Source organism: Sinocyclocheilus grahami, unplaced genomic scaffold (assembly GCF_001515645.1).
Source record: "Sinocyclocheilus grahami isolate Dianchi unplaced genomic scaffold, SAMN03320097.WGS_v1.1 scaffold1439.1, whole genome shotgun sequence".
Taxonomy (NCBI): domain Eukaryota; kingdom Metazoa; phylum Chordata; class Actinopteri; order Cypriniformes; family Cyprinidae; genus Sinocyclocheilus; species Sinocyclocheilus grahami.
This window is the reverse complement of record NW_015506618.1, coordinates 148,269-163,863: the sequence shown is the minus strand read 5'-3', so window position 1 is coordinate 163,863 and position 15,595 is coordinate 148,269. Positions and strand designations below refer to the sequence as shown.

The following is a 15,595-nucleotide window of genomic DNA, read 5'->3' as shown; positions in this document are numbered from 1 at the left end:
TTTTACCCAGCCGTCCAATCAATGGAGGAGGGGCGGGACAAATACTACACCGACCAATCATCCTACTTGTACAACAACTGAACAACAATAGAGTAGTTAATATTGCTGGTTACTGCATTTTTATATTCAGTAATATTCTTCAAAATGAGATACTAGTAATATGTTACTACCGTGGATATTTCAAATCATAGCAACCAAAGCATCTCTCAGCTAGAAAAACGCTGTGCCACCAAAGCGTTCTCCAGCACCACCAGCTAGCCGTTTTAAGAAGAGCGCCTGACAGATTTTCAGCTGGCTAAAAACGCTTTGGTGGACACACGTTATTGAATATTTATTGTTAGGCATATGGCCTATTAGTGTTTTTAGCAATTATGCAATTTACGTAGCTGTAATTCATATTGTTATGCTAATTGTGAATGAGCGTGCACGAGCGCCCTATTTACGAATGATTGGAATTCATTAACATACACATGTTTAACTATCAAATCTGATGTGTATGAAGTGTTTGTGAATTCGGAGGAGAGTTTTCGTGAAGGTCCATTTTACGCACAAATTACCCAGAATTTACTCCTATATTTACGAATGTTTCATGAATGAGGCCCAATGAGTGATTAGGACATCATAGTCAAATGTGTGGGTTACATACATAATATGGAGTTATGCATAGGAATGATTAGTTGCTCATAAGTCATTTTAGCATCATTTAGGTGTATATATACACGTAAAGGCAGTCTCTGTGCCATTCTGTGAATGTGAGAACATGTTCTGTAAAGAACAAAGGTCAAAAGAGTTTAGAAGGAATCTCAGTCTGGTTCTTGTCTGCTAGGTGAGGAAAGTCAATCCGAGGAAGTCTTTAGCGCGAGATTTCTATCATGGATTTACATGTGATGGTCATGCTGTGCGTCTCTTTGACCATCAATCTTGGTTACTTGCCCCAAATTTGACAAACTCCCTCCTGAGTTGGAATTATCAATTAGGCGCCAGCGCAAACCATCTTTGAGCATTAAAATTGTACTGTCAGATTTTACTAAAGACACACAGTGAGGAATTGTCTGTGAATGTGAGAACATGTTCTGTAAAGAACAAAGGTCAAAAGAGTTTAGAAGGAATCTCAGTCTGGTTCTTGTCTGCTAGGTGAGGAAAGTCAATCCGAGGAAGTCTTTAGCGCGAGATTTCTATCATGGATTTACATGTGATGGTCATGCTGTGCGTCTCTTTGACCATCAATCTTGGTTACTTGCCCCAAATTTGACAAACTCCCTCCTGAGTTGGAATTATCAATTAGGCGCCAGCGCAAACCATCTTTGAGCATTAAAATTGTACTGTCAGGTTTTACTAAAGACACACAGTGAGGAATTGGCGCTGAAAAGGCGTGGACAGTTATTTTTGCACCTGACCTTATTGAATATGTATTTGTTGGAGTTTCGCTTTCAGATGCAAAAGTTATGGGAGGAGAGTATTCAAATGAATCACGCAACGCATTTTACTAACTTGCGCTCGTCAAATTACTGGCATTTGCGCCATTATTTAACGCCCCAAAAAAGCATGTTTTTTATTTTATTTTGCGCTTGAAATTGCTGCAATTGTTGCTAGGAGGAGGCACCGCAGAGAGCGATTTAAAAAACATTTTTTATTAATTTATTTTGAATTCCAGAAGAACATTATTATAGAAGAACACATTATTTTTAATTTGCCTCAGGAAATATAAAACTACTTGGAACCTTCAACTAGGAGTCACGCAATACTAGGTCTATCAAAACTTCTAGCAAACCTTCATTTTTTTGGCCTTCGGTTCTTTTCAACATACTGTGGCTTCTTTATTTCTTTATTTGCGACTACGCTAATTTGTGCTGCGCTTGGTATATTGCGTTGGTCGATATGTAAATGACATGTTGCATCTGTGTTCTGTGTTAGTAAATCACCTGTAGAAATGTCCCCTCCCATCGGCGCTGTTTTGGAATTGCGCTCTCGTACTAATTTGCCCTAGGCCCAAGGTATTCTTTTGTTTTAATGCTGTGAGCTGCTCAAAGCTGCTAGTTGGTGGACTTGCTTCAGACTCATGGCGCCAGGGTATTGTGGGCAGATTTATGACGTTGTCTTGTTGTCCTGGGCCTCTTTGTGGAATTTGGCTCTTTTGGGTTGTTTTAACACCAATCTGATCGAATCTTAAATTGTCTGATTCGCTCTGATATGCTACATTATTAAGGGATGTTTTGCATCTGAAACTATTTCCACACTGTTGGCAGGTATAAGGCTTCCCAAGTGTGAACACTCATGTGGACTTTGAGGTTTTCTTGTTGAGAGGAACTCTTTCCACACTTAGGACATATGAAAGGCTTTTCTCTATTGTGAACTCTCATGTGGGCTTCAAGGTTTCCCTATTTAGTGAAACGTTTTACACATTATTGGTAGCTGAAATATCCCACTCCAGTGTGAACACTAATGTGGACTTTGAGGTCTCCTTGTTGACAGAAACTCTTTCCACACTGTTAGTAGGTATAAGGATTCTATACAGTATGAAATCTCATGTGGGTTTTGAGGCGTCCTTTTCGAGTGAAACAATTTCCACACAGTTTGCAGGTGTAAGGCTTCTCTCCAGTGTGAATTCTAATGTGGCTGTTAAGGGTTCCTTTTTGAGTGAAACTTAGTCCACATTGAGGGCAGACAAAAGGTTTCTCTCCAGTATGAATTCTATTGTGCATTTTAAGGGTTCCTTTTTTAATGAAACTTTTTCCACATTGTTGGCAGTTGTAGGGCTTCTCACCAGTGTGAATTCTCAAATGGATTTCAAGGCTTTCTTTTTTAGTGAAACTTTTCCCACATTGTTGGCAGTTGAAATCGCTCTCTCTAGCGTGAATACTCATGTGGACTTTGAGATTTCCTTTTTGACAGAAACTCTTTCCACACTGTTGGCAGGTGTAAGGTTTCTCACCAGTGTGAATTCTCAAATGGATTTCAAGGCTTTCTTTTTTAGTGAAACTTTTTCCACATTGTTGGCAGTTAAAATATCTCTCTCCAGTGTGAACACTCATGTGGACTTTGAGATTTCCTTTTTGACAGAAACTCTTTCCACACTGATGGCAGGTGTAAGGCTTCTCTCCAGTGTGAATTCTCATGTGATTTTTAAGGTCTCCTTTTTGCATGAAACTATTTCCACACAGTTTGCAGGTGTAAGTCTTCTCTTCAGTGTGAATTCTAATGTGCCTGTTAAGGGTTCCTTTTTGAGTGAAGCTTAGTCCACATTGAGAGCAGGTGTAAGGTTTCTCTCCTGTGTGAATTCTAATGTGAATATTAAAGGTTCTTTTTTTATTAAAACTCTTTCCACATTGTTGGCAATTGAAATGACTTCTAGTTCCTGTCTTTCGAGCTTTCTTTTGTAAAGTCTGTCTAGTTTGTGAGCAACTAACATTTTCTCCAGTGAAATAATGTTTCTTATACTGATCTTTGCCTTCCATTTCATTTGGTTCTTCACTTTTCTCTTTCAGCGGCATTAGGTCTAAAGCAGAAAGAGACCAATACAAGTTAATCCCACACAAAGCAACATACATTAATACATTTCAAAATAGCAACATGTATGCTTGATACTACCCACCAAGCCAGTGGTTCTCAATTTCAGTCCTTGTGACCCCCACTCTGCATATTTTGCACATCTATTTTAACACACCTGATTCAGATAACCAGCTCGTTAGAAGAGAGCTCCATACATGAAATGTGTTCCGATTGACATGGTTCAAATCATACTCATCTGACAGTCTTCAGTGTGTAGCAGTGAATGAAGCGGTATCATATCATTCACAAGAGCAGTATGAAGTGCCACAATGCTCAGTACTAGGACCATTGCTTTTCACGCTTTACACGTTACCCTTGGATACTCAGCTCTATATTTCTTCACGGCCCGACGAAACATACCAATTCGCAAAACTAATGGAATGCGTATTTGATATAAAAAACTGGATGACTAGTAATTGCCTACTGCTAAATTCTGAAAAAACAGAGGTGTTAATTATCAGACCAAAAACTCACACATGTAATGATCTAGAACATTGTCTAACACTTGATGGCTTCTCTGTCAATTTTTCGTCATCAGTTAGAAACCTAGGTGTGCTACTTGATAACAGTCTTTCCATCTTTCTTTCCGATTTTTTCCATCTTATAAAAATATCAACTAGATGAGTCCCAGAGACAGATCCCTGGCAAAGACCTCATAACCTAGACGGCCATCGTTACAAGACCATGAGAACTAGATGAATACTCTGCTAAATCTGATTTGTTTTGCAGCCTGGAATTAAACCACACCATGTTGGTTTTGTCTGGCCAGAGGAGAACTGGCCCCCCAACTGAGCCTGGTTTCTCCCAAGGTTTATTCTCCATTTCTGTCACCGATGGAGTTTTGGTTCCTTGCCGCTGTCGCCTCTGGCTTGGTTATTTGCGGAAGCTTAATTTATGGCAATACTGTCGACTTGAATGCACAGACATTATTTTAACAGAGCTGGATGATGACATCACTGAATCAATGATGAACTGACTTTAAAGGTGGGGTAAACGATTTTTCAAAAACGCTTTAGAAAACTGATTTGGGCCGAGTAGCAAAACAAACTTGTAGCCAATCAGCAGTAAGGGGCATGTCTACTTGTGATGTGGAGGAGAGAGCGTTCAGTGCACAGGACGGACCTTAGCTGAGCCGAGTGACAGAAAGCTAGAGATGGTGAATAAAAAACAAAAGAGGAAAACGTCTGCAGAACAAACGAAGGCTTAAGGCAATAAGTAGGACCTGTGTAAATATCGGATCAGCTTTCCAAAGCTGGAGAGAACTCAAGGAGCAGAAGGCCTGCGATCGGACACTGAGGTTGCTTTGTTTCTTCTCGATAGGTGAGTAACACCGTGTCTGCGCCGCAACAGCTAAAGTCTGTCTAGTACACTGGATGCGACAAAGCGACCGTTGAAAATCATTTGAAATTTGTGTCAATACGTCATAAATAGAACGCAGCAGCAGTTTTCTGTCGGGGATTTGTTGTGTCTTGCCGCATCCAGTGTAGACCGTAGATATATATATATACATCTATAATGTAGACAACATCACTGATTATAATGAGTTCTATAGTATTTTGTCGCACCGCACCACTCGCGTCCGGTGTAGACACAGTGTAACACTGGTTTTGCTTTGTTTCACAGAACTAATCGTTGCCTGGGTTGCGTACGTATATGTGGGGCGGAGCAATTAAAATAGGGGCGAGACCCTTTTGGGGTAGGGGCGTGTTTGTTTTGGTGATTTCAAATGTCAACATTGGCCACCAGAAATCGCTTACCCCACCTTCAACTGTAAATTGAGTGTTTAATATTGTCCTTTTGCATTATCGACACTATTTTTCAGTTTAAGACTGTAAAGCTGCTTTGACATTCTGTATTGTAAAAATCACTATATAAAAAAGGTGACTTCACTTGACATGGTCCCTACACAGTGTTCATTGCTCCCTACTCCCTGAGCATGGGAAATTCGTTGAAGTTTTCTTCACTTTGGAACATTCATTCATGGATTTGTGCTTTGACATGGTCCGCAGCGTCTTCCCACACAAACATAAATTACTAGAGAAGTGTGAAGTATGACAAAATATATCTCTGTAAATAAATATAATATACGTCTTGCACAGTTTAATCTAGGGCTGTGCAAATAATCAAATGCGATTATCATGCACATCTCTTCAGTAAAGCCGGTTCTGTGATTAGTAGTTAATCTCCATCACATGCTTTCAAATGGAGCGGCATTTACTACACAGAGTCATAGTTCACTGACAAACTACGCAATATCGCATTCATTATTGCCGATGTATCGCCATCTTCAAGAATCGGCTAAAAACACATCTCTTCCATCTTTATTTGACCCTCTAACTCTAGCATTCTCTATTCTAATTCTATTCTTAAAAAAAAAAAATTGCCCCTTTTAGACTTGCACTCTATTCATTTACTAACTGGTTGTTTTCTTTAAAAAAACTAACACTAGCTTCTCCATTCTTTTTGTATTCTATCTGTTTTCTTTTTATTATACTATTAACAAAAGCAAAAACGACCTCTAACACTACCTTGCTCTATTCTTTTCCTGTTCTTTTTTTTGATTGCTTCCATTGTCCTCATTTGTAAGTCGCTTTGGATAAAAGCGTCTGCTAAATGACTAAATGTAAATGTACTCAGTAGTTTGTATGGCCCCCACGTGCTTGTATGCATGCCTGACAACGACCCCAACCCCAATTAGACACACCTGAACCAGCTAATCAAGCTCTTACTAGGCATATTAGAAACTTCCCAGCAGGTGTGTTAAGGCAAGTTGGAGCTAAACTCTGCTGGACACCGGCCCTCCAGGACCGAGTTTGGACACCTTTTGTCTAGCCTGTAGAGGTCTGTGCGTCCCTCCATGGATATGCCTCCCCACTGACCCACCACCAAACTGGTCATGCTGAAGGATGTTACAGGTAGCATAACGTTCTCCACGGCTTCTCCAGACCCTTTCACGTCTATCACACAGGGCCGTCGCTATCAATTCTGGGCCCTGTGCACTGAATTTGCTATGGGGCCCCCTCAAAATCACGTTGTTGTGGGGGGTGGCTGGGGGTGGTACAAGTTGCAATCATAAAATGTAAAATAACGTTCCCACAAGTTCCCCTTTGAATGTTTTGATGGGTCATAGGGCCTTCAACTGGAGTAAATAAATGAATAAATAAAACAGTACAGAAACGATAGATATTACTGAATTCATGACAAATGCATCAAACTTAATAATGCATTTTTGTCACATAGAAAATCCCTTGACAGTAAAGCATTGATTTTGAGCTAGACTGCTGGAAAGTTACTGCTAATAAATTCTGTCATCATTTCCTCAATGACTTTCCAAATGACTTTCTTCTGTTGAACACAAAATAAGATTTTGTAGAATGTTACCAAACCATTTTTTTTTACCCTTGATTTCCACTGTATGGACAAAAATGTACTGAATTTCTCAAATTATGTTCCACAGAAGAAAGAAACTCATACAGCTTTGGAATGACATCATGTTGAGTAAATGATGACAATTTTCATTTTTGGGTGAATCTCCCTTTAAGAACTTTATTTTTTTTAAATAATAAGCACCTAATTTATATAAGACACTGATATTTATCTTTAATCAGGCCCTTATTGAATTAACATTTTATTTAAATTGAAATTCATTAGAACTAAACATCTAAAAAGAAAGAAGTATCCAGAGTTTAACTGACTAGTATTAATAGGATGGTGGTCACAAGACGTAAAACCATGGTCCTCATTACCATGGTTATATGGTTCTTAAAATAAATAAGTAATAATAAACTATAAAATTAGTAAAAAAATAAATAAATAAAATAAAACTACAAAACAGCTTCTATGAAATTAAAATATTCCCCAATATGTAATAACAGTAACATTTATAATAAATAAATTTCTGCCAACACATAGGCTATTTGCAGTGTTAATAACTTCAAGTTAAATTATTTTGGTGCTGAATTGACAAGCCTATTGGCGTTTTCCAATATACCTCATTGTCGTGGCTGTTTTCAGCCAGCATCACAACAGAACCTTTAATGCCCTGTTTCGGACTGATTGCTTGAATGGATTTGCTTGCTGGATCATTGGACTGAAAACTTTCCTGGAGTTTAGTGGCTTAAAATGATCTGATTGCAAATAAAGAAGCGAAATCGAGAAAAAAGGTTTAGAATAGAAATTGTATTTCAGTAATTTTGTGTTAATTCCATTAATTATTTTAACGAGTTAAGGGTTTTGAATTAATCACATCCCTGATAGCAACAAAATCTGGGCGAGATCTGGCTTACTTTAGGCCCTTCTGGTTCAATTCTGGCACTGTTTATTTTCACAGTCTTGTGTGAAACAGCAATTAGGCTGAGCTCTGGCATGAGTTTGGCCAACCAAAAGAAATAAAAAGCAAATGGCTTTTTTGGCTGAGTCTTGGCTGGAGGTTGGTCCACCAGAAAAAGAAAATAGTCTGCTGCAAACCTGGGTGGGTTTTGGTTAGCCAAAGAGTAAAGAAACAGCTTTATTGTAAAATAAATCTTGTTAAGTGGATCATTTTTTATGTCGTACATCAATAAAAAGTTAATTTTGTTAAAAACAATTTAAATAATGAAAATATGCTTGATGTAGTAGGGGGTAGAATCCACAGCTCAGTACTCACTACTCAATACTCGTGAGTACTTTTAAATACGCTACTCTTTTACTCTTACTCGAGTAGTTTTTTGGACCAGTACTTTTACTCTACTCACACTACATTTTTTGGAAGGTAATGGTACTTTTACTTGAGTATATTTTTTCAGTACTCTTTCCACCACTGGTGGTAACCTTGCAATTTGCGTGTTTAATGTTTCAGCACTTCTTCATGATGTCTTAACAAAACTTGAAATTGTTATGGAGCAGCAAAGAAACCTTGCAAGAATGGTTCAGGATCTCAAAGAAAACAATATCGGGGAGATCACTGAAGCTAACCACTTAACTCCAAAACGTTTTCCAATTGAAGATTTAAGATCATTAACTTCCCTGGAAAGTGATCTTCGATCCTCTCCGGAAATGAGACAAAAAGTGGTAGGTAACACTAACGGTTATGCACAGTTCCCTAATGCCTACTGTTATCACTTGCATATCTGTTTCTAATTACTGTTATAATGAAATTGTGTGTGATCAATCTAAAGCAAACTGATCTAAAGAGTTAATTTCTGAATTTTTGATAAGTTGTATGTAGTGTAATTACTAATCCTTATTCAAAAATATTCAAGGACTAAAAGTGTGTTTAAAAACATTTCAGGTACTCGAACTTGGATTGCTGGGTGGCGTGGATCTGAAGGACACTGTCTGGAGAATAATGAAGCAGGCAATTAAAAATTACTTTGCTAAAACCATAAACTGGAGAGGTGTAAATGGGAAAGTTTGGAGCTTAAAAGTCTTGTGATTGGTAAGTGCTTTTGTTGTAAGTCTTTGTAGATCTTTTTCATGACTTTTATGTCATTAATGAATGTTGAATGTCTTGGTTCTTTAGTACTATATTTTACTATATGCTTTATTTATTATACATTTTATTTAAAGGGGTCATATGATGCAATTTTAATTTTTCCTTTCTCTTTGGAATGTTACAAGCTCTTGGTGCATAAAGAAGATCTGTAAAGTTACAAAGACTAAAGTCTTAAATCCAAAGAGATATTTTTAATAAAAGTTGAGTCAGCCACGCCTACCTAAAACGGCTCGTTCTAACACGCCCCCACATACCTACATCACGATGTGGGAAGATTTGTATAACGCCGCCCAAATGTTCACGCAAAGAAAAAAGGCGTAACTTTTATTCTCGCTGTAGTATTGTTGTTGCTGCCGCCGCCATGTCGTGAAGGCGCTGTTTTGTTGTGAAAGCGAAACTTACTTGTTAGGCCTTTCAAAAGAGGACAATATCAATTCGTCATGCCTGGAGCTGATCCATGCTGGTTGCTGAGGAAATACAACAACTTCACGCTGTTGATCGCCGAATCGGCTTTCACCGTGGACGAAGCGGAGTCCAGCCCGGGGTCGTCACATGTGGTTGCCGCAAGCAACCATGATCGCCTCTGCTCACTCTAGACCCCGGCCTCTGCTGTGATGCTACGTTTCGTTGTGAAAGCGAAACTACTTTGTTTGGCCTTCCAAAAATGGACACGACTAGAAATAAGTGGTTAAGTTGTATTTACAACACTGTTCCAGCACAGTTCAACCCAAATATTCAGATGTGTGCAGCACATTTTATGGAGGACTGTTTCCTGATCCTGGTAGAGTAGACTACAATGCCGGCTGTTCTGACTCACGGACTGTAAGTACGTTTTTTATATTTAAAGAGTTTTTATATTTTTTATATTTAAAGCGAGTTTTTGTAGAGTAGAGTAGGGCTTGTTGTTTGTCATTTCTCAAATGCAGACATGGTTTTATGTTTATGCGGCGTGATGCAACGCAACGCGGATAAAGACAGTACAAGTCATTATAATCCATAATTATGTCCCCACTGGATGCAACGAATGCCTCTTTTATAATGGGTTTTCATGTTTTTGAATCATCGCTCCGGCCTGACAGGGCATCATAACAGTATGTGAGGTGCGTAACATTTCACACGCTTGAGGTATTCGGCTAATCATAATGCACTGGATAGCTGGCCAATCACAGCACACCTTGCTTTTTCAGACCGATGAGCTTTGTAAAAATCTACGTGTTTCAGAAAGGCGGGGCATAGAGGAGAAACAATAATGTACAGTATGTGGAAAATAATGTGTTTTTTTAACCTTAAACCGCATAAACACATTTCATTACACCAAATACACAAAATAATGTTCTTTTTAGCAACATCATATGACCCCTTTCAATTTAATTTTTCTAACTCGGTATCTGTATGCTCATATTCTAGAGGCTGTAAAAAGAAATCCAGTTTGTGCCCAAATGACTGAGCTGGAGGTTGAGCAAATTATTAGAAGGTGGTTTTATTTTGCTGGTGATCATGAGGGTGGCAGAAAAAGAATAACACCACTGCAAAATGTTAATGTAAATAACACATTTTTTGTTATTGTATAATTTATACTTTTGCACACGTGTAAAAATTATATATTTTTTTAACCATTTTTTGTTTGTTGGTTTCACGTGATTTATGCACATTTACTTTAATTTGCACTATTGCTTCGCTGTTTAACATTTATATTTTATTTCTTAGATTTTAATTACTGTTTTACTTCTATTATATTGTGACTGTTGCTTTTATTTTGTCTTGATCTGCTGCTATTGGTTAAACCATAAACTTAAATTGCCAAATTAGACAACTTAAAGCTGTTGTGGTCGCGCCGCGACACCGGTCGTGTCCGTTGTAGACATTACTATCCGTCACAGTGTTGCCAAGTCCTCGGTTTTCCTGTGGGCTACTTTATCAGGGTTGTTTTTCATGTCCACGGGTTGAAGCGACCCCTATAACGTGTATTTTAGCCCCCGGAACACGATTTTTACCGGGGGACCCCCTCGAAACGTGGATAGTTTGGGCTAGTTTTGAGCAATTGGGCGGGTTTTGAAAACCTGGAAACCCTTTCCCTCAAGCAAGTAACGTTATTATTGCTAACATAGCAGACTCATCGAAAAATACATGGGCATCATCTGTATTAAAGAAAAAATAATCACTTCATCCGATGTTTAAGTTAGTAAAATAGCCTTGACAGACTTACTTACTAGAGTTCCACAACTATTGACTTTGTTCTCTCTCACCGGACTTGTGTGTGTGTGTAGGTGATGTAAAAGAGGAAAGCAGGCATTTGGACCAAAGCACTGTGAGGGGAGGGCGAGACTCAAAATGTTTCTAAACTTAAAATGCATTTTTGCCCCGTTTGTGTTGTTTTACTACTTAAACAATTATTTAAAGTATAAAACATTGTTATTTACAATACACAGCGTGGTTTTTAATCATATTTTTAGGGGGGACAACCCTCAGATGGGATTTCCGCCTATGGCGGTATTTATGACACAAAGGCTGATTGATGCTGCGTTCAAGTCCTCCTGGGACGTTCGTACTTACGAGTTGACAAGTTGTAATTACGACGTCAGGTGCGTTCTAGTCAGTTTAGTCGGCACAAGATGGCGGTGTACCTTCTTTTAATAAATTACAAGAAAATACAACAGGGTCTGTTAACTCTGCTTATAGAAAATGAAGAGCAAAGAATTTGCATCAGGTGTGTTTTGCATTTTTTATATTTTTAAAACATGCAATATGGCAAATCAAAAGATTTTTCACCTATAGGTGCAAAAATTATAGCATTTTTTTAAACTTGGATTTCATTAACTAGCTGCGTAACAAGAACATGACCAATTTAAGTTTATAGGACAACTAAACTATCAATTTAAACAAAAATTTACCGTCAACTACAGACGTTGCATCCATGGATTCCGCCATGTTTCTCATTGACACGCCCCCAACTCGGAAACTCAGGGCTTAAAGAAAATTCAGAGTTTCCCACTTGTAATAACGACTTTGTGGTGACGTTCATGTGCGTTCAACTCGTAAATACGATCTATCCGACATGACTTGAACGCACCATGAGACACAAAAACTGCGTTTATGTTTAATTCAACGTCTTTGGTTTGGGGGGCTTTGACTGGTGGTTGGCTCATACCAACTTATGAGCTTTATTGTAATAAAAAAAAAAACTAGTTTTGGCACTGTAGCCTTATTTTACACTGTTTATTCATAAGTATTTATCATATTCTTACAATTTATGTTAAGTTGTCAAGTAAAGTGGGATAGTACTTGTGTGTGGGTCATCCATTTTTGGGAATATATATGGGTCACAGCTTGATGACCATGTGGAAATGTGGGTCCCATGAACAAACCAATTGAGAACCACTGCTTTAGAAATATCATTCATTTCTGTAGAGCTGCACATTTTAATAAGGATCAAATGAGTAAGTTCAGCTTTGAGAATGAAAACCAACCTGTTTGTTCCTCAGTATCTTCATGTTTGTCTCTGAATGTTTCTTCAATCTTCATGTCTTCACTCTCCTCTTTAATAAACTCCATCTTTGTTTGTTCCTCAGTATCTTCATGTTTGGCTCTGAATGGTTCTTCAATCTTCCCGTCTTCACTCTCCTCTTTAATAAACTCCATCTTTGTTTGTTCCTCAGTATCTTCATGTTTGTCTCTGAATGCTTCTTCAATCTTCATGTCTTCACTCTCCTCTTTAATAAACTCCATCTTTATAATAGTGTCACGTCGATCTCAGTTGCTTCACAGAGATTTTCTGTGTATTTGGACACCTTTTCCTGTTTAAGAAAAGAGAATAATTAACAGAAAGACAAATAAATCCAAACTAAATCTATAGTTGCGTCTCAACTAGCTCCCTAGTTCAGTAGTCAGCTCACTGGTAAGGGAGTCACTCAGAGTGAGAGTAAATGGCCTTAATTTATCTGAAGAAACAAGCAAAACTAGTACTCAGATTAATAAAGGGACGCAAGTTATATGGATGGTTCATATTTGTATTAAGCTTCACATTTGGTACTTTCACGAAAACGTTTGCAGTTGACTTGTAAATGTCATTATTGCATTTACACTGTTTTGAGCGGCAGGTCACTATAAAGTATACTGAACAACTTGTATCAATGTAAATACTGTAAAATGTTAAAACCACCAACCTTTCTTCAGCTGAATCCACAGACTGTAAACAAGATGGACGCGTCTCCACTTCCTACCACATCAGCTGGAGCGCGTGCGGCGCCGCCCACACAGCGTGAAATCCGCGAAAACACGCCTAACACGGGGGAAGGTTGTTGTGCGGTAGACTGCGCTAACAGATTCAACAAGGACTCGGAGCTATCCCTTTACAGACGGCCAAAAAAACACCGAAAGGAGAAGTAAATGGATCGCTGCACTTTGATTGTAGCCTGTACGGAACACCGTTAACGCTATAACGTGCGGAGGAGGTACTTTTCCCAAAAACTATTGGTCCAAAAGACAACGGCGTTCCGTACAGAGCGCATACTTTGATTTCAACGACGAAAATTGACATTTGACGGATCAACTTTGAGCTATTTATTTAGTTTAACTGAAGAAAACGACATTTCATTGAATAAGAAAAGTGGATACCTTTTTATTTGTTTAAAATGTAAGTTATTTGCTGTTTTAATAAGCTAGAGGACCATGCGAGCTAGGCCTGATTGTGTCGTGAATAGGGCTGCCAACTTCAGAAAAGGAAAATAAGAGACAATCGTGGTTTTCCATAGAAAAATAATGGATACACACACAGGCCTACTATATATATATATATATATGCACGCAGGTATATCTTTTAGATTTGTAATGTTTTTTTTTTTTAATGGAGTCTCTTATGCTCATCAATGCTGTATTTATTTGATTAAAAATACAGAAACACTGTAAAATATTATTGCAATTTCTAATATTGGTTTCCTATCTTAATTATTATACTTTAAAATGTAATTTATTTCTGAGACGCAGCACTGAATTTTCAGCATCATTACTCCAGTCCTCGGTGTCACATGATCCTTTCATAAATCATTCTTATTCTGATTTATTATCAGTGTTGAAACTGTTGTGCTGCTTAATATATTTTTTTGGAACCTGTGTTCCATAAATAAAATAAAAAGTTAAAAAGAACAGAATTTATTCAAAATAGAAATCTTTTCTAACAATATCACTTTTTTTATCCATTTAACACATCCTTGCTGAATAAAAGTATTCTAAAAAAAAAAATTTTAAAAAGAAGAAGAAAAAATAGAAATGGACTGACCCCAATTTTTTTTTTTTTTTTTTAATAGTTGTGTATATTTAAAACAATTTTTATTTTGAATAAATACTGTTCTTTTTAACCTTTTACTTATCGAAGAATCCTGAAAAAATATCACGGGTCCCAAAAAATATTAAGCAACACAACTGTTTCCAACATTGATTATATTCGTGCATATATGCATATATTCGAATGATTTCTGAAGGATCATGTGACACTAAAATCTGGAATTATGATGCTGAATATTCAGCTTTGCTTCACAGGAATAAATTATATTTTCAAGTATATTAAAATAGTAAACGGTTTTGTTAAATTGCAATAATAGGCTATTTCACAAAATTCTTTTTTTTTCCCTGTATTTTTGATCAAATAAATTCAGGCTTGATGAGCATAAGAAACCTCTTTAAAAACATTAAAAATCTTACTGATCCCAAACTTTTCAATATATATATATATATATATAGGCTATAGGCAATCTACCTCATGAACAGTTAAATATTCTCCCATTGTGCAATACAAATATGTGCAATAACCTTATACTATTTATCTCTTTACATCCTAGTACATCCCTACAACTTTATTTTTTATTCTATTCATATTCTACAGTATTTTATCTATAGCACACCTGTACATATTTATCCTTTGTGTGTGTGTGTATGTGCTTTATTTATGTTTATACATATGTGTATTTTATTCACATCTCATTTGTATTATCTGTGTTATTGTTGTGTCTGTGTACTGGAAGCGTGTGACACTAAAACAGATTCCTTGTATGTGCAAACATACTTGGCAATAAAGCTCTTTCTGACATCTGATGCGTGTGTGTAATATACAGTAGGCCTACTACAGTATGAAAATGCATATTTTTCAATTAAAGAGAACTTATAGAATAAATATGGACTGCTTTGGGTGCTTGACACTTCATTGGTCATTTTGTGTTTTAAGAATTATATTCAAGGTTAAGAATACGCTGAAAGTTACGTAACTGTAAATTGTTTTATCTAGGTGTATACATTAGAGAAATATTGATAACGTCTTCCCTCAGGTAAAATGCACGTTTTCTTGCGTGGCTGTATATGAATCACGTTGTTTGCATTCGCTCAAACTGATTTGCTGAAGTCGAAACGCGGTCGTTAAAAAACCCAACTCTGTTTTTTAGTTTAGAGCTTTATTAATCCCCTTGGGGCAATTAATTCAGACTTTCGTAGTGCTTCACAAATACAACACTTAACACACACATACATATATTTAAAATACACCAAATACATAAAAGGGGGGGGGGGGGGGTTTTTTTTAAAAAA

The 15,595-nt window shown here is 37.3% G+C and overlaps 1 protein-coding gene across 1 annotated transcript; it reads right to left on the bottom strand.

Annotated features, from left to right (window-relative positions):
• Window positions 1-1,828: 1,828 nt before the first annotated feature.
• On the bottom strand, window positions 1,829-12,696 carry LOC107570306 (gastrula zinc finger protein XlCGF8.2DB-like). Its single transcript, XM_016256526.1, has 2 exons — window positions 12,490-12,696; window positions 1,829-3,496 (listed from the first exon to the last, which is right to left on the bottom strand). The coding sequence occupies exons 1-2, from the start codon at window positions 12,659-12,661 to the stop codon at window positions 2,508-2,510; spliced, it is 1,161 nt and encodes a 386-aa protein (XP_016112012.1). The 5' UTR covers window positions 12,662-12,696; the 3' UTR covers window positions 1,829-2,507.
• Window positions 12,697-15,595: the final 2,899 nt, after the last annotated feature.

Bases quoted from the DNA above. Each gene is read 5' to 3' on its own strand.
- LOC107570306 (XM_016256526.1), bottom strand. From the start codon at position 12,661: ATGGAGTTTATTAAAGAGGAGAGTGAAGACGGGAAGATTGAAGAACCA. The intron at 3,497-12,489 runs GTTGGTTTTCAT...TTTCTGCTTTAG, and splicing joins AGATACTGAGGAACAAACAG to ACCTAATGCCGCTGAAAGAG.